Source organism: Nannobrachium achirus, assembly GCF_963921795.1.
Source record: "Nannobrachium achirus genome assembly, chromosome: 15".
Classification (NCBI taxonomy): domain Eukaryota; kingdom Metazoa; phylum Chordata; class Actinopteri; order Myctophiformes; family Myctophidae; genus Nannobrachium; species Nannobrachium achirus.
The window spans coordinates 16443528-16465566 of NC_137822.1; the positions used below are offsets into that span (position 1 = coordinate 16443528).

Below are 22039 nucleotides of genomic sequence, written 5' to 3' on the forward strand. Positions count from 1 at the left end.
AAGCTAGCCCCGGCTAGCCGGTTGCTCGCTGAAAGGCTGCTGAAAGCTGGCTTTGCAGAGCTGACAGAGTGTTTCTGGAGAGGAGAGGTATGTTGTTTAACTAGCTGGGGTCGCTCCCTGGCACTTTGTCATCGCTTTGCTTTTAACACGTGATCATCACAACAGATTGCGTTTCCTATGCAAGCAACCACGAGTCAAAACAAGGAACACACTTTGCTGACTTTTTGATGTGTGCCCCACTAACGTTAGCTTCCAGGCTAACTCTAGCCAAGTAAGCTAGGTACAAAATTATTCGTTGGGTTAAAAAAAAATGAAAAAGATAATGACCAAGAAGTCATCTTAGCAGTCTAATCATTTGACTCAAGTTAGTTTTTTTTTCTTTTCTTTTTTTTTTTTTTTTTTTTAACTCTTAACAGTGTGGTTAGTTGTCGTGACTTTAGTAATAGGTGGCAGCAAATTAAGGTTGCTACTTCATTGTAGTGTACAATTTATCAGTACATTTTAAGGTTACCAGTGACTGCTGCGTTTGTATCTTGAAAATTAGGTTCAGTGTGACTTGTTGTCATGCTTTGGTGGCAAGTCTTCCTATTGCATATAATAGCATCACCTCTCAACTGTCTCTATAGGAATACTGTACTCCAGTATGAGGGCGAATGAAGCTTGTGCCTTCATAGGTGCATGCACCTGGCATCATGGACCATGGATACTTGGCGGATCCAGCGACAATAACTTCTAGTGACCAACTGTTCCACAACCAGTCCAGAACTTGACTGTTAGTGAGCCAGGCTCCCAACAGGCCAGTGTCTAGATCATGTCCTCTCCAGATCCAAAGTGGCATAGTGGCAGCAACACTGAAGGCACAGACATGGTCATAACTGAAGAAGCACTCAGTAATGGCACCTGTGAAGTGGAAACTGTCAAAGATTCTCTCTGTGTCAGTAGCAGTGGGGATGTCCCAGTCATTGGAGACCTCCTAGCACTTAGCAATGATGGCATATCGGAGATATCCAACAGTGATCTCTCTCTGCCTGAGGTGTGCATTTCCACCAACAGCACTAGCTTTGAGGAGGATATGAGCTATGAGGTCCAACAGGCTTATAGGATATTCACTGGCTTTCTCTTTGACAAGCACAAAGCAATAACCAGCCCATTTCTCAATCCAATTGGCCACCTGGAGGCCCAGCATGGCATTGGTGGGGTTCGGGGTCGAGGACAGGCTCAGCTCAAACAGTCAATGTGCCTGCGGAGAATGGAAGAGAAGTTTGTCAGCCGTGAGTATGAGACCATCACAGAGTTTGTAGCAGACTTCAGGTTGATGTTGGAGAACTGCTACCGCTACCATGGGGTGGACCACTGGGTCTCCAAACAGGCCCAGAAGCTGGAGATCATGCTAGAGCAGAAGCTTACACTGCTGTCCAGGTGAGTTACTGATCAATTAGCAAAAACATGTGTACTAGAGCTGCACATAAAAAACTTATGCCTTTGACATAACTGAAATTGCTTTGCCCAATGTGAAATAAACTAGTACTAAACTAGTTACTAAATTAGTTATGTAATGCTCCAAATCTTTTGGTCCTATCAATTTAAACTTAAACCTTTAGCACAACCTAGTGACACTGATATCATGTTATAACACAATCCTATATTAAAATGAAGATGTGGCCAGGGGTACAGTCGGTATCACAGCTAGAAGTTCCCGGGTTAGATTCCCGCCAGGGACGCTGGGGTCACGTTCTCTCCTCCACGTCATCAGTGCCCATACTCTAGGTGGGGTTGGCGAAAAGGGCCTTCCTGTGTGGACTTTGCATGTTCTCCCCTTGTCCCCTAGGGTAGGTTCCCTCACAAAAATATGCAGTAGTCCTGGTCTCTATGCTGCCTCCCCCTGGTCAGCCAGGGAACCTGATGGAGGGGAAAGGAACTGGTTGGAATAACATCCTACCGGGGAAACTCCCCCGTCAGGTGATATGAGCTCAGTTCCCCGAACTGAGCTCAGTTCTCCCCAGGTTGGTGGAGTGGGAGTAGGCAATTGGCTTAGGCAATTGGCACTAGGTCAAAAATGGCTGACAGTCCCAAGAATTTGATTGGCCAATTTCAGACAATTCAGTCACAAACGTGACATCCCCATGTGATGTGGTTACAAACCCAGATAGGTCTAGAGGTTTAAAAGGTTTGCAACATAATTAAACAGAGGGATGCTGTGCATTCGAGGTGCAAATAATGGAGACAGTTTGTCAAAAAGGTGCCGAATGCTTTTTACTGTTCCAAAGTTAATATTAAGAAGCATACCATGAAGAAAACAAGCCACTACCTAGATACACGGATGTTGCCAAAACAACAAAAGTAGCAGCTAGGTTAATCAAAGACAAGCTAACCAAGTTACTAGTATAGTGAAACAAAAGTGTGCCTACCCAACTACTCTAACCAAAACAATGTTCAAAAATACATAAGTGGCAAACACCCCTTACCTAGTGTGCTCAAAGTTCTACCTACGTGGTGTCTGTGTATAGAGGCCTCTGTCTTTCACTGTCCCAAGGCAGCATCATATATCACAGAATTTGTATGGTGAACTGAAGCTTGCCCTGGGACTCCCAAATAACTACAATAACAAACAAAGAGACAGGGCAACAGACAAACAGGGGAAATTGTTTGGAGAGACTGAGCTGAGGTGGGGCCCAGCCTTTTATAGGCAGCAGATGGTGATGATTGGTTGAGGGTGGAGCCAGGTAATGGGTTGATTGACAGCTGAGATGAGTGGTGATTTCAGAATGGCAGAGTATAGATGGAAGGAGAGACGGGGGGGAGAAGAAATACAGAAAACCCAGACAAACCTTTGTGGAACTTAACAGATGTACATTTTATGCAACAACAAATGTCACAAATATTACATCCAGATTTTCCGCAACGGCCTGAATATATAGTGGATAAAATTTCTGATTGATGTTTTATTTTATTTTATAATAAAATAAAATAAAAATAACAAATATTTAGATATATACTTGAATAGCTGCTGTGCCAAGTAATTGCCTAAGCAATTATTGTGGACAGAATATGTTACTTTGTTTGAAACCAGCAGCAGTCAAACTTGGATCATATCGCCCTAATTCATTTGTCCAACTAGGACACTGCGAGAGAAGACAACATTGGCTGTTACCTCAAAAGGACGTTTTGGTGCCGAGGAGGAGCGAGGTTCTGGGGGCACGTCCACTAGGAGAAGGTCAGCACCTCGTAGCCTGGCTACCCTCACAGTTGGCGGTCATGAGTCCATCATGGTCCAGACCCTTCGGGTGGAAGAGCAGCAGAGAGCAAAGGAGGAGAAAAGGTAAATTAGGGTTGGTGTTTAGTTATGTAAGAGAGTGGATTAATTCTTGTTAACATAGAATATATTATTCTTGTATATATTTTTGTAAATCTGCTTTAAATGCTAATCATTATCTTCAACATCAAAATCTCTTCCCTGATCTTTCAGACAACGTGAGCTGGAGAAGAAGGAGGCAGAGGAAATGTCAGCCAAGGAGGTAGAAGAGTGGGAAAGGAACTTGCTGTCCCAGGCATCTCCACATCCTTTGGAAACTATGTGGGAGCTCCCTGCCATTGGCCACTTCCTCTGCCTGGCCCAGACTGCCCTAAATGTACCTGAGATTGTCTTTTTTGAACTGGAACGTTGCCTCTTGATGCCCCGCTGCAGCCACTTCCTCTCCAAGATCATGTCTGCTTTAATCTGCCCACCCCAGAGGAGGGCAACTCTGCATCGACGGCCCTCCTTGCCCTATCGACGCTGGGAGTCAGAACTCAGGCAACGGGTCCAGGGCTGGTACCGGACAGTCGGAGTGTCCCATGACCAGCCGGCCCGTGCCGAGCAGCTGGGGCTCTGCCACCAGTTCTTTAGCACCCTGGGAGAAGTGAGCCCCTTGGAGGAGACACCCTTTCACATGCTACCCTTCTACCAGCGAGTCTGGCTGCTCAAGGGGCTTTGTGATAATGTGTATGAGACACAGAAGGATGTGCAGGATGCTGTGCTTGGCCAGCCCATTCATGAGTGCAGGGAGTCTATATTAGGCTATGACAGCATGGATAACGCCTACATACATTTCCCCCATTTCTGTGGGGCGGACTTGAGGATCTACTGTCAGAGCCCCAGTATGCCCCCCAGGTTCCCTTTACCGCTTGTCTGGGTGAAGAGGATTGAACCAGAGCTGGGGACAGAGGCCACAGAGGGTGAGGAGTCTGATGGCATGAAGCCCAAGAAAATGAAGAGGGAACGTTATGGGCTCTCTACAGAAATGGGGGAATCTGACGACTCTGGGAACGAGGGGGAAGAGAAAAAACGTATGGATTTCAAAAGAGAAAATGGGGGCACAGAATTGAACAGTGGGAGATTGAACTCGTGGCCTTTGAAGGACAAGGAGGGGTCTGATACAGAGACCTCGGATGAAGATGACTCAAGTGAAGATTCAAAGTCCAACTTTAAAATGCACAATAACTCCTTGTTTTTCCCTACACATCTTGGAAACTCTAATAGAGGAAAAAATGTGAGATTAAATTCTAAGGAAGAGTCACGGGAGTTGGAGAACCAACCCATCACACTCACAGTGAAGCAGGAGCGGAGCTTCTCTTTGGACTCTCGGCGAACCATCAAGGCAGAGACCCGGGAGCCCTGCCTGAGTGTAGGAGAGCACAGCTATACAGGCAGGTCCCCAGCTCGGTCTGAAAACCTTGCCTCACCAGGCAAAGTAACAGAGGTCAAAATTGGGGGAGATGGTCCCAACCTGGGACACAAAGTGTCTTCCTGTTTAGAATGTTCTAGATGCAACACTGCACTTAAATCGGAGGCGCACGTTTGTTGTTGTAGCACCTCGATTTTGGCACCACGACTGTCATGTGAGAGTGCTCAGAATTCAAGCGAAGAAAGTGCAAATGACAGGAAGCGGAGTAGGAAAAAAAAGCGAAAGAAAGGGCGAGGGAGGGAGCAGCTGCTGCGGGTGAAAGGGGGGAACCGGCAGCTGCTGCAGCCGGATGAAGTGAGGCAGTGCCAGGCCCAAGCTGCTGAATCCAGCATGCAAAGATCTGCTTCTACAATCAAGAGAAAAGACAAGAGGAAAAAAACAAAAACAGGTGACAACTACAGTAGCTCTCCATTTCACCACACCATCCACTGGTATTGCAATAGAGAGATAGAGATATACCGGTAATTACATTTCAGTAGAAAAAAATGCAATATGCCATAGCTCATTGCAGACTTTGTGATTCTACACACATTCTTTTTCTTTTCTATTTCAGTCAATATTTCCTAGGAAATATGTAAAAGATCTAAGTTCAATGTATTGAATTTGATTTGTTGACAGGAAAAAAGCTTGAGTCTTCAAAGAAAGTGAAAGAGGACTCTCCAGTTGAGCCATCATTTAAGGTACAGTAGTCATACTTCTGATGCAATACACCTTCTTGTTTCAACAGAAGGAGCTTTATTGATCACTGTACTGCCAATTTATAATTCTTGTAAAATACTGTGCTCGGCTAATGTCTGCCTTCATTCACTTCATTCAATCTTCTGATTCTTTGGTTTTTATTACACTGGCATGTTGTGTTAATCTTTGTTTCTTTTATATAGTCAGTGTGCACCAGTCTTGAAGAGTTGCGGAGGCTGATTAGTAAGACCGAAGATGAACTTGACTCCCTGGAAGGCACAAGAAAGAGAGCGGTTAGCATTTCTTTGTAAATCATACTGTAGCATTTATTATTACCAACTGTACCGATATTTTCCACAGAGCCAATGTAGAAATTGTATTGTAAATGTTCAGATCTTTTTTAACACAGGGAAATAGATTGAGAAGCTATTTTGTTTATTTGATTAACAGGGCCGATGGTATTTCAACAAAGAATCAGTGAAGGAACTTCATATCACTCTAATCAGACTGCTGAATGAGCTTTCACCATGGGAGCCAAAACTGGTCAAGGCCTACCAGAGAAACAGGTACAACTCATTGAGTTAGATTTTACAGACACAATATGAAGTGGGTTTTGTTAAGCCTATGTTGTTACCAGTTGTGTTTCTTCCTGTTTCACTGAAGTTAGTTGGATGTAACGTGCGTGGGATGAAGACATTTGCATCTTTTTCTAAACATAAATACTACATTTTGTTTTGAATCAAGCATGTCAAAAATGTGGATATATCCTCATTATTCCCCTAGCCTAGGGTTCATCATCATCCAGTCAAACTTTTAAACATAGTACTTACAAACTTCTCATGCATTAATAGAATATATAATAATTATTTAATGTAGGCGTAATATCATGGATGAATGGAGTTAGACAAATCAACCGTTTTTCTTTTTAACTACTGTATTCAAATTTCACAAACATTTCACTGGCTCATCGTTGTTCGAAGACAAGTGAATGAAATATTTGCCAAGTTATTCATTAGTCATGTTCCTCACCTCAGAGTCTAGAGACAGGCAATTTACAGGCTAATGTACATCTACAAAAACTTGACTGCAAAGTCTCAAGATGTGTCCTGAGTAGTTGGTTGTGGTTGATAGGCGTGAATTGCATCCTGTTCATGTTTTAGCCATATGACTGGGTGTCACTGTGTTAATGAAATGTGTAGTGTATTATATCAACTACTTGCTCTCAATAGTAATTTATTTCTGAGCCATATGCACTAGCCAGGGGGCAATATATTGACTCACTCATGGATTATCTCTGAACTGAATTGCGTAACATCGCTCTCAGTTCACACTGTTCAGTTTCTGTAATTACTGAAGAATATTTGCAGTTTGTAAGTATGCATAGAATATCTGAGTTGATTAAAAAGGCATTAACTGGGTTTCCATAAAAGATAGATATAAACATGATATATTAAGCAAATCTTCAGAAAGTCAGTTTCCATCCACTAATAAAATGCAATTCTCAGGAGATAGTTCATGAAATAAGCAGTAGGTGGCACTATTTTGCCAGTCAAGTGAGACACATTATTGGACATGTATTACCTTTTCGATGGGCTATACAAAAATATTTTACATGGACTGCCTAGGCTATTGGGCTGCAAGTCCTCTAGTTTTGCAGAGGCTGTTACATCAGTTGCAGACATGCTTAAATTGGGTCTGACTTGGTATTAGGCGGTACAGTACCACCTGAGCACCCAAGTGTAATACTTATAAGTTATGCAAATACATAGAGTAACATTTTATATATATATATATATATATATATATATATATATATATATATATATATATGTATATGTATATGTATATATATATTATATATATATATATATATATATGGTGGGTTAATAAGCCTACATATTAAAGAGGTTATTTCAACCGGCAATCACTCACGTGACCACTGCTTATAATGTTATTTAATGTAGGGATAATGTGGGCAGTGCTTGTTACCATTGGTCCTTGACTGAAAATAAAGCATGCATAAATGATGATATTTATTATTTGGACCACCTGATCCAACCATCACAGAATAAGAACAAGACATTAATTAATTGCGTAGGCACTCACCACGGGTACAGTATACCAATACTTGCCAACCTGAGCAGCACCCAAGTTATAATGGGTGTAGGTTTTTTCAAGTGTTTCCATTCAGGGATTTATGCGCATAATGCACCAAAAGATTAACTGATGGAAAAACAATAGTGCTGCGATTCAGACTTTTTATTTATTTTTTATATATTCATTTATGGAGTTAACATTACTCCTAGTTTAGTAAGGGATGTGTGAATATGTCTTTCCTTTGTATTTTCTGTTTATTTTAAACCGCAAGCTTATCTTGCAAATCTTATGACGACTTATTCGAAAGAAGCATTCATTTCAGTAAAGTTTAGAGAGAATCCTATTCCCTAAATTTTTGTCCTAAAATGTGATTGTTCTGAAATCAGTTTCAGCGATATTATAAACTGTTTTCACATTTGTGTCTGTGCAAGACTTCTTTGTGTGAGTTCTGTATCATTCCAATTATTCAGCTGAATAGTGTACAAGACTAAAAATACACCTTGTCTCAACTTTCTTCTGCCCCCTACATCAGACTCCGCTTGAAGAAGGAATTTGACGACTTCCGAAAACATCCAGACTACAATAACTTTGTGCGAGAAGAGTGTGTGTCATCATCGTCGTCAGAAGAGGATGAAGACCACAGTGTAGGATCCCTGGACCACTATAAAGTGGCTGAAGAGGATGATCATGGTGTCCCCAGAAGTCTATGGACTGGAGGTAGTGGAATTCAGTCAAACTATTACAAATGATTATTTGATTACTATAAAGCAGTGGTTCTCAACCTTTTCCGGCCGCGACCACCAAAATAATCATACGAGCACGAGTTGAGGCATTAGCGTTGTGAGCATGTAGATTGGCTATTTTCACAATTTCTGCCTCTAATACTACTTTGACAATTTGGCCAATGTTTAATTTGTCATTTTAGAGGTATTAAAAGTCCTTAAATTGTCACTTTAGAAATGTGCAGATACCCTCTATAATATACTTAAACCTTATGTTGGTTTGTTTACTGTTGAGTGAGAAAACAATTTTGCACATAAAGTTAATCATCTGGGGACCCCCCAAGGCCTAGGGGTCCTGACCCACAGGTTGAGAAGAGCATGAAACCCTAAGCTGATATTGTAACCCTAACGCTTTTCTAGTTCAGGTTAAAGTACAGCTAATTAAAAACATGTCTGGCAAGTAAGCAATGCAGCTGCATCCATTAAAATGAATAATGGGTGTGTTAGATTTGGTGTGCTCAAAGCCATGGGTGTGCCGATGTGCAAGCATAGACCGTAGTCAACGGCTAGTATTCCTTGAGACACGTGGGTATTTCGGGGCTTGGACGGACCTGCCATTGCTTCTCTGGGTGTACAACACACAGCTTTCTCCGTTGGAATTGCATTGCGGAATGTACACGTTGCAAGTGCAACAAAGACCGATCTAGTCAAGAGTGAAAACGGTACCGCCACATATTCAATTAATACTTTCCATGATTCTGCTAATAATATATTCTTTGAGACACGCATCTGTGTTTTTGCCGGGCCAAACAAGGGAATCACGTGACGTTGCTAGCCGTTGTTAGTGATGAGGGGGGTAGATACTCCACTAGAGAGTGGACTTTAAGTCTGCTACATGTCTGGCAAGTCGGGCGGCTGTGGCTCAGGAAGTAGAGTGGGGTGGCCAATGATCCGTGGGTCGGCGGTTCACATCCCAGCTACTCCTGTCTACATGTCGAAGTGTCCTTGGGCAAGACATTGAACCCTGCGTTGCCTCCAATGGTGTTAGCTTGACAGTTGACACCATTGGTGTGTGAATGTGGGAAGTGAGGACGCTGGCGTTGACTGTTCGCCGCTTCACCTCCCAATGTATGAATGAATGGACCATTGTAAGCGCTTTGAGTTAGCAACTTGCTTAGAAAAGCGCTATAAAAATGCAATTCATTATGTGCAGAAGCAAGTCTAAATAAGCCAGAGACATTTGCCCGTTGCACATTTGAACTAGATCATATTCTCACCTCTCAATTCCTATACCAATCGATCAACTCTAAAGCAAAGCTAGTGCAGTGTTTTGTTTTGGTGAGAGAAATCACAGTAGAGAAAACCTGCCAGATTCTGAGTGAAACAATGGGCCAGGTCTATGAATACAAGCCCAACAGAAGCGACCGGTTTCACCAATTGAGATCTATTACATCAGCTATTTTCATGCAAGCAAACCCAAATAATCAAGCCCAAACAAAAGCAACCCACAACTATGAATATTCAATATTTACAACCGACTTCAGAGGAAAAAAAGCAGACCTGGCAACATTGGCAGGCTTGCAGACCAGCAGCGTTGCAGACTACTTTGCATATCGGCCGAAAGGTTTGTGCTGAACTATTTGCTAGTCTGTTGCACGTCTGTTGGAGTTGGAAAGAGTCTCTTGTAATCTGTTTGGTGTTTGGAGTTTCACATCCACCTTCCTCAATCTGTCACTTCACTTTGTATTGTAAATGAGCAAAGTTTGTATCCTAAATGTACATGTATTATTTTTACAGGAGCCTTAAAGCAATTTGAGGGCCAGTCAAACGACAGCTTGATGACAACTGTCACCGCCAACCTAAAAGGCCCTTTCAGCAGCACAGATGAGGACCTCACTCTGCGGCAGAGAAACCACACCAATATGACTACTCTTCCACACTCTTCATTGGAGCCTAGATCTGGACTAAACAGAACAGACCAAGCCAGGGAAGGATATCCAGCAATGGATACAGCATCTGCAGCTCAAGCTTCAATGGGATCTAGATCCATTATCCTCCACCCCACAGTTAATCTCCCTAAGGGCTACACACCCATTCCCACCTTGCTGGCTAAGAGTGTGGGAAACAAAGTGACCTTAATGAAGAGGCCTGCTGACTACCTGGGGGTGTGCAGCAATGTTGGTCAGAGCAAAGTACAGGTGATGACCCAGCCTTCACTTATGGTGGCTGCCAGCAAATGTACTCAAGCACAAAGTTCCCAATCTAAGCCTGAGCAGAGCTTCCAACAGTCGCACTCGCAAGGACCCCAAAAGACTCAAGTACATAAACGAATAATAGCTACAGCAACAACAACTCTTCCCAAATCCCCACAGGCTAAACCATCCCGTGCAACTTTACCAAAGAGTCCCGTTCAGGTAGTGTGCAAAGTACCCGAGGGACTGGGCCACCTTTTGAAGAAAGACGACAACAGCCAAGTAAACATTTCTGTTAAGTCTATTATGGACCAGAACACTGGAGAGAAGAGGATGCAGCAGGTGGTAATTCTGCCATCCAACCTCCTCATTCAAAAAACTGAAGAGAAATTATCTTCACAGCAACTACATAAGAGCACCCATCCTTTTTCTAAAGTGGCTGGCCCTTTATGTATGACCACCAATGTACCTGGGTTTACTATTCCAGATAGTAGAATCCCTGTGCAGCAAGTGGCTCCGCTTAAAGATGCCAGGGCAGTAAGGAACCAATCTCCCTCTGTTTCCCCTCATCCGCAACAGAGCCCCCTACATACAGCAAGCCTCAAGGTGGCACAAGCCCCTAGTACTCAAGCAAACACACCACAGACCATTGTGCAGAACTGGTCGCTTGCCACATCTCCCACCTGTGCAGTTTCTACTGAATCTACTAGGCTTACAGACCCTAAGCAGGAGCTGAAGACAGTGTGTATCCGTGACTCTCAATCCATTCTCGTCACCACTAGAGGGGGAAACACGGGTATAGTCAAAGTCCAAACGTCCTCAGACCAGAATGCTCCTGGGTCATTGCCTGCCAGCCCAATAATCACCATCTCACCTCAGTTCAAAGCCTTCCTTGTAGCCCAGACCTCTCCTCCCTGTTCCCTTTCTGCTCCATCTCAGACCTCCTCATGCACATTCCCAGCAGGGATGAAGCTTTCAGAAGTTCAGCCTCAACAGCAGGTCCATTCAGTGAAGAGCTCCTCTACTGTCACAGCTCCACAGCCAGCTCTGGTCACTGGCACTATTCCTCTTGTAGGCCTAAGGAGCCAAACATCAGGCAGCACTGTTACCTTTTGCCAAGGCGATAACCTGTCCCCTGGACCCATGGTAGTAAGTCAGTCTGGGCAGAAAGCAGAGACTACAACTTCTGGTTCCCAATTGCCAGCTCCTCTGGTAAAAAACACTGTGATTGTCCCGTCACTGAGTGGCTCTGGTAATCCCCTTGCTACCACACTGGCACAGTGCAAGCTCGGGGTAAAATGTGCCAGTACAGATGAAAGGTCTCAATTGACCAAATTAATTCTAGTCGCTCCCTCTTCTTCCTCATCCTCGTCTTCCTCCTCAAACGCAGCTCTACACAAAGTCACTTCCACTTCCACAACGTCGCTGCCTTGTTCAAGGTTCGTCTTCATCAGCCAATCTGCAGGAGCAACCACCACCACCACCACCTCTATGGGATGCATTGCAAAGCAGGGGCTAGTTGCAGGTGCTGGTGGACAGCCACTGACTGCATCAATACCAAGTGAACCAGTGAAGATGGGAGTAACTTTGGGCCAACCTGTTAGCAGTAACCAGAGTATTACTCTGCCCACAGGTACATTGGCATTTACATTTCCGCTGCATTCCACACAACTCTTACTGAAAGAACTCGGTTCTTTATTATTTTAAAAAGTGGTAGAATAATCGAATATTCGTTATTAAGAGCAGTAGAATAATAAACTTTTAATACGTTCAGACCTCTCATAACAAACTGATATGACTACTACTCTGCCTAAAGCCCATGACCCACCAAATTCTTACACTCTTTAATAGTTTGGGATGGCTCAGGGAAGTCTACTTCTCCAAAGTGAGTGACACCCAAAGCCACAACACCAGAGGGAGCACCCACGATCTGGTACCCCCAAACTTAGCAAAAAAAAAAAAAAAAAGATCTGTTTCTACTATCACTATTCTGTCTATCAGAAAACTACTAGTGGAGTTAGATTCACATTGAAATGAGGGGTCATACACTACACTGCTGCCATTTTCTTTTGTTTACCCTTTTCTCCTCTGTAAATATAGCCATTTGTATGTGTTGATGTATTATATTCTATGCTCTGTTGATGAATTTAATACATAAGACCACATTGGAATCAAGTCCCTCAGATCCTTTTAGCCTAAATGTTTTACTGTACCTCAATGTTTAAATGTTTTGGATTAATACAATATTCAGGTACAGTAGGTAACACAGGTGTGTTATCACACTCAGCTCAGATTCTAGTTTACCTTCTTAACCCTATAGTTAGGCGAGAACTTGACGAAAATATCAGCAGATCCAAATTCAAGACCAATAGCTCACATGTCACGTTGCGTTTTTCAGCAAAGATTCAGTATTTGGTGTAGACGAGAGGGAATAAAGATGGGGAACTAGTGACCCCTGTGGTACTCTGGTCAAGAAAGTAACTCAGGCCAGGTGTGATTGCTTAGATCAGCCATCACCTACTCTACTCAACTACTGTCTACTTTGTGGGAACTTGGATTAGTGTAGCAGAGGTAGCTAAACTGTAGTGTGTAGTTCACTGTGATTGGGCTACTTTTGTTTGAACATACATAAATGCTATTCTGTTTATTGACTTCCAGGTGTTCAAACCCAAGTACCAGGACAAACAGTGAGCCTTGGACAAGTTGGTGGTTCTCCTAAAAGCACAGCAGTGTCTATCTCCATGACAGGCTCTCAACCAGCTACAACCAGAATGGCTCCAGTACAGAGCTCTAATATTGTCACCAGCAGCAACCTTGGTCAGGTCACCTCTACTTCCACCAGCTCCCATGTGCAGGGCACTGTTCCCCAGCCTAGTCCTCCTAGATCCATGGCTGCTGTTGTCACCCCTCCCTCAGGCTGTGGCATCAAGAAAGACCCTAGTCTGCGCAAAGGAGTATTGGCCACTAAGCCATCTGCTCAAGTTACTACTACTGCACAGATTAACCCTGACAAAACCACCATGGCCACTCTGGTCCATCAATCTAAAAATGTCCTAAGTGTATCTACTCCAGCTACTCCTTCCATTGTCCCTCACACACCTGCTTCTGCATTAAAGCGTGCCAGTATTACAGGTAGCACCAACCCTTTCTCAACCAGTACTATTCCGTCTACCACCACTGCTGCCAGCACAGTGCAGCAGAGAATAGTCATTAACACCACCACACCCCTTGCTGCTGGCACACAGATTCTCCTCAACAACACTCGGTTTGTGGTACCTCCCCAGGGATTAGGACCCGGCAGCCATGTCCTCCTCATTACCAGCCCTGTAACACCACCAGTGCCTATTACTAATACTAGTACCACCACCTCTCCAGTAAAAGCTCTACTCCAGGGGCCCAGCCCAATGACTGATGCCTCACGAAGGCCAGTGATACCTGCCTCACCCCCAGCCAGGTTGCCCAACACGCCGGCCCTAGGTTCTTCTGTGGTAGTGGGCGCACCTGCAACAGGTTCGACTGTGCTGATAACTACTCCTACTGTAACCCCACTCAGACTAGCAGGAACACCTGTCTTGAGCTCACCTTTACCTGGTGCAACCAATGTAGTGTCAGCTCTGCCCAGGTTGCCAGCTCCCCAAGGGCTGGCACCTGTTTCAGGAACACCAACCCTGGTCTCAGCCCTGCCATTGTTGGCCAGCACATCAGCACCAATTTCACCAGTTATAACCAGTGCACCAGCTCTTACCTCTGTACTACCTGCTTTCCTTCCCAGGTTAACAGCACCACCATTATCTTCACCTATTTTACCCACTACCTCCGCTGTCGCCTCGATCAGTCCTGGTATTTCAATTCTAGCCCCCCTCTCTTCAGGAGAGATAGCAGGGTTACCACCTGCTCCAACTACCCAGCAAAGGGTATCAGTGGGCACTCTGAGTCCAGGTTTTCAGCACCATTTGGAAACACTTACACTTCCAGCATCGTCTACTGCTACGAATGTGACACAGCAAGCTTCACTGCACACAGGACCTACCAATACAACAATCAAACACCAGGTGGCAACAGTTATGCAACCAATACTAGCATGCACACGGACGCAACTGTTACCAACAGTGGCCAGAATGCAGTCACTCCCCATTGCTACAGTAACACCAATTGGAAGCACCCTCAATAGCTTACAAGCATCACCTGTGGCAATTGTACCTCCATCCAACACTACTGTACTAATGGCTCCGGCTCAGCCTAACAGAGAACTTAAAACACATGAGGCCATCTGTACATCCATCTTTCTGACCAATAAAGCACTTGGAAAGCCCTCTCTACAGAACTCTGCCTCAGCTGTGCACACCAGTATTGGATCCAAGCTACTCATTAGTCCAGATGGTGCCGTTTTAAACACAGTTAAAGGCCCAGTCAGTCCAGCAAGCCTGCCAGTGATTAGCCCCAAACCACTGGCTACACTGGTGGTGTCTACTAGTAGTTCCTCTGGTAGTGCACTTCCCACCACCTGCACAAACAGTTCCACTGTACAGGCTACAGAGGGAGACGTACGTAAGTGAACCAATGAACTGAGACTGTGAGCCAGCCAGCTAATGTGAGGACATGATCTGTCCACACTAATATTCCAGCAGCTTAATTTTGTGAGATGGTGTAGAACCTCTGATTATAGTTACCTTTGGGATAGTCAAACAGTTTTTCAGCGATAGTTTGACCCACCATACCTGATATGCATCACATCTATAGTAGGTTACATCCTATGGTTAGGTCATACTGTTAGTACGTTGTGCTCTCAAAAACAGCAGATTGGATATGTATACTGTGATGGTTTTGTAATCTTTCAAACATGCTGTTGCCCCATGGGTGAATGTTGTGATTGCATAGTTGTTGTTTTTAATATGGGCCGGTTATTCATGTTCTAACAAATCATTTGGTTGACAGGGTAGATAAAACAAATTTCAGTTGAATGTGGTTGTAATATTTTCAATGGCATTAGATACTGCATTAAGAAATTATTGCTATTATCCCTTTCATTGGTACAACTACTTTACTTTGTCAATTACAACAATATTTTCTGTCAATGTCAACAATCTAAAAGAAGCATTTTGCATTTAAGCAGTATAAATAATAGATTTGTAATACATGTTTGAGCCCATATCAAATGTTTTGATGTAACATTTATTTATTTTTACCACATAGATTTTTCAGATATATTTAGTGGGTACATTTTCATTGAATAGTGTGGACATTTCTGCATGGAAATAAACAATGCAAGTGTCCCCTATGAATGTGTTTGCGGTGTTTCATCCCTTATGTTGTATCACATATTTACTGAAGGAATCCATAAGCAATGTGTAAATATAAAGAGGAAATATACAATCTTTTGACAGTAAATACTAAAATGTTACTATCGAGCAAGGTGACATATTTACGTATGATACACAGGAACCCTATAGTAGGTCTTACAGTATGGAAAAAGAGGATTGATGTTATACAATTACATAAAAAATTAAGTCCAGGGTATTATACACAATATTGACTTCTTCATGGGGAGTAGGGAGGAGGTAGGGGCCCAGCTGAAATCTTCTCATAGGCAGGAGGTGCATTGGGAACCTATGAAAGAACAGACACAATATGTTATATAACAGATTTAAATAGTCAGTACTTTTTTACGTTAAAGGACAACTTTGTTTTTTTACAACAGGGGTTCATATTTTAGATTGTAATTAGAGAATGTTAAAATGTTTTCATTTGCTTCGTTCTATTGTTTTATCGCGTTTACCATGCCAAAATGTGGGGCATGCGTACGCATGGGGGCATGCGTACAAGTGGCTAAATATGTCTTTTTAGACACAATAAGCCAGCAGTTTCTTTATTGCTATTTACAGTAACACTCCTAGCCCCCATAAGTCACATCCAACCATGAAAGGTTGCGTTGTATCTTGGGAATGGGCTTATTCTGTATAAAATGACATATTTAGCCACTTGTATGCATGCCCCGAACCACTGAAATAAGAATCTCTAAAACAATAGAAAGAAGTAAATTAAATAATTTTAACACTCATCTTTTATATTCTTTAATTGCAATCTAAAATATGAACCCTTGTTGTAAAAAACTAAAGTTGTCCTTTAACTGAATTGTATTTTTCATAACAGCTATTTTATGAAAATGAGAGTATAATCCCCCTTTAGTCTTGTGACATACAGTAATCTCTTGCAAGCATTCATTGTATCAGCCTCACATGCTCCATGTGCAATCAGTGCCCCCAGGTTTTCTGAATACCATCTACTGTATGTTAGTTGTTGTGGTACAATGAAATGCTTCAGATTGTTAGAATTGGAATTCCCATACAACCTCAGAACGCCCACATTTACTGTGATAACTTGAAGTTGAATTACAGTATGTGCAGTTAGCCCTGAATACATGACGGCCATGGTCATGTATATGGCCGTCATGTATTCAGGGATAGTGCAGTATTCCTATTATATGACAGGAGAAATCATTGTTAAAAGCAGCATTACTGGTATATTCATGGTCTGTGTTAACTTCTATCTATAGTTCCAATTGTATTTTTCCAGTTGGTTCATGTCTTGTTTTGGATACATTCAGCCAGGTGAGCAGATTTAAAGAAAAACGCTCAGATCTGTCCAACCGGGGAAACTCCCCCCTGTCAAGTGAAAAGAAGCGACTTGGACTCCCCGTGCATAGAAGGAAGCATGAGGTCAGTCCGTTGTCTCCCCATGAGGTTGGCAGAGTGAGTGTAGCCCCCAGGATTACATTAGATAATTGACACCGGGTGAAAAATGGGTTACAAAATTGTGGGATAAAAAAAGGAAAAGGCTCAGATAAAATGTCCTTCTGCCTGTCTCTTACCACAGACTGGAGGCTTCCAAAGTCAGTTAGAGCCATCTTGTTTTCTGCTGAGGTTCCAGCCTCGCTGTACTGACCTCCTGTGTAACCCGGGGAGCCTGGCCTATGGGTCTTTAGATGGAAAGACAGGAAGAAAGGGAAGGAATGAGAGTAGGGTGTGGAAATAGAGTGTGTGTGTGTGTGTGTGTGTGCGTGCGTGCGTGCGTGCGTGCGTGCGTGTGTGTGTGTAAAGTCGAGAGGAGAGGAGAGTGAAAAGAGACATTTGGAAATAATATCAAAATCAGTTAAACCACTTCAATCCTATTTTCCGCAACACAAATCTCTTTTGGGGGTCCCTGATATTTGGATTGGCACAGAATATTTTCAGATGGGGGTCCACAGCCAAAAAGTTTTAATTTGGGGATCCTTGACATGAAAAGGTTTGAGAAACACTGTGGTAAATGATCTTATTTCTTCACAGAGGTTTGATGCACGCACCCTGATTAGTTTGTAGCCACTCCTCCTCCTGAAGTACCAGCAGCCCAGAATGGCAAGAGCTGCCAGGATGATCACCAGCAGAACTATGCCAACAGCCCTGTGGGTCAAAAGCAGCACAATGAAGAGAAAATGGCCACTTATTGACATAAAATTAAATAGTAAATTCTAAATCCAACTTTTTCTTTTTTACTTAGTTTGCATTAATTAGGCACTATAATTATATGTAAGCCTATCATCATTTAGTCTTATTATATGTTTTAATTCACTGACTCTTCAGCTCTGACATATCCACCGCGTCTGCTGGCAAAATAAATGTTGAAGTCCCCTCGAGGCATCTCGCCAGTACGATTATTACACAGCATCCACCTGAAAACCAGTTATAAACTTTATAACACAACATAATATAGCCTATATGTATCGAAGATATTATGAATATGTCCAATTTCCATATGTTTTAATGGTCGTAAACAAATTCCTCTCCCAAATAGCCTAACAAACAATCAGACTTAAATTGAATTAATGATTTTGTATTACATCTGTATTGCCTCATTATTACCAACATAAATAAGCTATTTAGTTACTTGACAAAATCACAATCACAGGCCACATGCTGTAGTAGCTAAACATTGTCAGTGTCATAAATTATAATTAAATATACAAAGCCTAGGCACTACATTTCCCCATGAAATAGAAATCTGATGCTGTGTCAGACTGTCAGTTATTCTGCTGTTATAAAGAAATAAAGAGAGTCATCTCACCGAAATTAGATAATTAGATTGCAGTGGAACAGTTCCTCTGACAGGTTCGCTGGCTTGCAAGGACTGGTCCTCAGAGCAGGGTCTGGTGGAGAAAAGTGAGGGGCAGGAATTCTCATGATCGTCACGGGTTAGAGGCTCATGGCTAAATCCATTGAAGCAGAGTAATTAGCGTGAAACCCTCCGGTGCTGAACGCAAAACTATTAGACTAACTATCGTGGAAGTTAGTCTGCTGACTTCATAGGTGGTGCGTGGTGGGGGCTCAGTGTGCCAAAGATTCCATCCATATAGCAATAACATGCAACTTTTCACTAAGACAATCGCAGAAGCGTGATTATTGGAAGGTTTATGAAAGAACAGGTTAGGCATAAGGCTAGAGTTATTGTAGGTGTATTTAGGAAGGGGCCAATAGACCCCTGGCTGGGAGACACCAGTCAACAAAGTAACGTATATAGGGTTTTGGGTTAAAGAGCTGGAGAGATGTTATAGGAATTATTTTATATATTGTTTTCATAAAAACATATTACATATTCAAATCCCCTTTAATTTAACTCAAAATGTTTTACTCTGGGGTTTGATATTTTCAACCATTAAAGGTTGCCACCATGTCTAGTATCCACTCACGTGTGCAGAAACCTGCCCAGTACCTAACAATGACATCATCGAAGGGGATTCCAAGCTAATAGAAACTACCTTGCCCTTCCTGAAAGGTTTACGAATAGAAGCCATTTTTGAGCGGTGGTGACGCCGCTCCTTAGAATGGCCGTGTGTGTATGTCTGTAGCCTGAGGTGTATGCAGGAGTGTGTATCCGTGTATGTGTCTGTAGCCTGATGTTGAATCTAGCCTGAGCATCAATTGCAACAAACACGCACGCACACGCACGCACGCACAGGTACGCACGCACGCACGCACGGCCATGTGTGTATCAGTGTATATATGAATGTATGTATGTATGTATGTATGTATGTATGTCTGTCTGTCTGTAGCCTAGTACCACTGGTTGACCAAAGAGGGTGCTGTTGCTTCTAGCCTGAAAATCAACTGCACACACACACACACACACACACACACACACACACACACACACACGGGGAGGGGGGGGGGGGGGGGGGGGGGTCACACACACAAGCACCCCCCCCCCCCCCCCATATTATTATTATTATTTTTTTTAATATTTGTTTTTAATCTTTTTTAAATCTTTTTTATTATTATTTTTATTATTATATTTATATTTGTTTTGCTGTTGCGCAGCCTCCACAACCACCGCTCAGTTCACACGGGTGTGATTTTCTTGTCTGTCTTGTCTTGTGTGTGTGTGTGTGTGTGTGTGTGTGTGTGTGTGTGTGTGTGTGTGTGTGTGTGTGTGTGTGTGTGTGTGTGTGTGTGTGTGTGTGTGTGGTGTGTGCGTGCGTGCGTGTGTGTGTGCGTGCGTGCGTGCGTGTGTGTGTGTACCTACAGTGAAAATGTACACATTCTGTGTCATTTCATCCATGTTCCATCTTTGTGATAACCCAGACATATTTACCGGTACATCTTTGACTGCTAATACACCAGCTGTTGTAGTTGATGAAGAGTCCAGGGAAGTGTCTGTTTTAGAGATGGCATGCACCTTTGACCTTAGCCTAGAGAGGAAGCCTTTATGACCAAGGTCATAAAATACCAACCACTGCTAAATACCATCTCAGAGCTGCAAGGTGCAGACTATTTGTCTTTATATTTGGGAGCCTAGGACATACTGTACTCATAGACTGGTTGTTAGAGGTTTTCAACAACTTGGGATACCCAAAAAGGAGGCAAGAGAAGTATAGGTTCCACTTGCGCAAAGGCACGTCGCATCCGCATACGTCAGGGACGTTTACTTGAGAGACACGGAAGAAGGAGAGACTGTAAAGGATAAGTGATTGTCGTCTCAGGAAGAAGGACAGACCTTTCAGGAAGAATGATATGTGACGTAGCACCGTTCGCGGCTGAGGCAGAAAAGCGGGGCAAAGAATGTAAAAGAATGCATAAAGAGACAATAAATAGCGACGGTCCAAAAGCGAGAGGTATGATTGTGCTGTTGGTTAAATGGTTTTGGGAATTGGGCCGTGGGTCTGTGCTAACATAGCTGCAGTGTAGCAGCGGGATACAGTACACGGGGCGTGATTAACTTCTCAGGGAGTGGCTAACTTCTAAATTGTATATAAGGATTGTTTGGATATTCCTGGAATGGAATATGGGTCTGCAACAGTACAGTACAATGGATAATTATTATTATATTTTTTATGGTTGAGGGGAGTGATAATATGACTGAATTCACCGCAAGGATATAATCTCACACTTATTAGCTGCGTAATGGCAAGGCTGGCATCATTTTCATCCAATTCCTATTACCTCTCTACAAGAAGTTGCATCTCTTTGCCCAAGTTTAGCTCGTTTGCAAACTTGCAGAACTGTGAGGAGAATATGCGGTCATTGGAGCCACCTAAGGCCATGGTGTACACACTAGACTACTGTCACCGAAAGCTACAACCTAGCAAGCATTTATTTTAATAAATAAAACCATTTCCATGGTAACTGCAAGCTCCACCAATCGGAGAGCTGTTATGATTTAGGATTGTTTTCTTTAAAGAGGGTAAATGTAGGCCTATGGCTACAGTGAGACCTCATACTGGGCACCTTTTTTTGTTTAAATATAAATGTTTCTTTATATTTTTAACAGCTTGCAAAGCTGGTCAATATAAAGACAGCCGATGACGTCAGAATCCCCTGCAAATTGCAGGAGATTTTATGACGACAGAATTATGAGATATTATATACTATCATACCATTTATTATAATACTAGTAAGAGCCTCAGGGCGACAGGGCGACCTCGCCCTAAAAGGCGAAGTTGCGCCATGTCTTGGCCATCTGGCCAGTGATGTATATCGGACTAGCATGGAGACCCCTGGTACCCATATATGGAGATCCATGTACTGTATGGAGATCTGCTATGAGAGCAAAAACAGTCCTGTTAGATATGGGCTTAATATTGATGACATCAGGGATCTACATGTATGGGCATAAAGGGGATTCTGTTACTGTGGTTCCCCTGACATCACAGTGAAGTCAGAGTGTGATATCAGAGCGGCAAACCCATTATGTTAGAGTGGTTCCCCTGACATCACAGTGACGTCATAGCATGATGTCAGAGCGGCTAACCCATAGACTGTATCCCTGCTCTGAGGATATGACATCACTGTGACATCACATGTAATGTCACAGTGATGCTTCAGGGGAACCACAGTGTCAGGCATTAGAGACAGAGATACGGACAAGCTGTGACCGTTCACATACTAAACTGCAACCTACAGTCCAAATAAATGGTAAGACAGAATTAAGTCCCCAGGGGATCCCACAAGGCCACTAAACTGCTCCACAAGGCTAGTCCACAAGGCCGCAAGCTGGTATAAAAGGACTGTGTCATTTCTTGTTGCGTCCGTAAGGTCGCAGTTTAGTATCAAAACCTCCACCGGCCGTCCGGCCGTCCGGCCGTCCGTCCGTCCGT

At 43.1% G+C, this 22039-nt stretch overlaps 2 protein-coding genes across 2 annotated transcripts; one reads left to right on the plus strand and one right to left on the minus strand.

The window, feature by feature from the left end:
• Positions 1-1062: 1062 nt before the first annotated feature.
• brd10 (bromodomain containing 10) lies at positions 1063-15201 on the plus strand. Its single transcript, XM_080743133.1, has 9 exons — positions 1063-1419; positions 3119-3319; positions 3467-5112; positions 5343-5404; positions 5606-5695; positions 5853-5968; positions 8032-8216; positions 10019-12046; positions 13072-15201. Exons 1-9 carry the CDS (start codon positions 1073-1075, stop codon positions 14967-14969), a joined length of 6573 nt encoding a protein of 2190 aa, XP_080599259.1. The 5' UTR covers positions 1063-1072; the 3' UTR covers positions 14970-15201.
• Positions 15202-15951: 750 nt separating this feature from the next.
• Positions 15952-18117, minus strand: mlana (melan-A; the record flags this gene model as incomplete). The annotated part of the gene is made up of 4 exons (XM_080742633.1): positions 15952-16020; positions 17282-17389; positions 17756-17852; positions 18026-18117. The coding sequence occupies 4 exons, from the start codon at positions 18115-18117 to the stop codon at positions 15952-15954; spliced, it is 366 nt and encodes a 121-aa protein (XP_080598759.1).
• Between the last annotated feature and the right edge of the window lie 3922 nt (positions 18118-22039).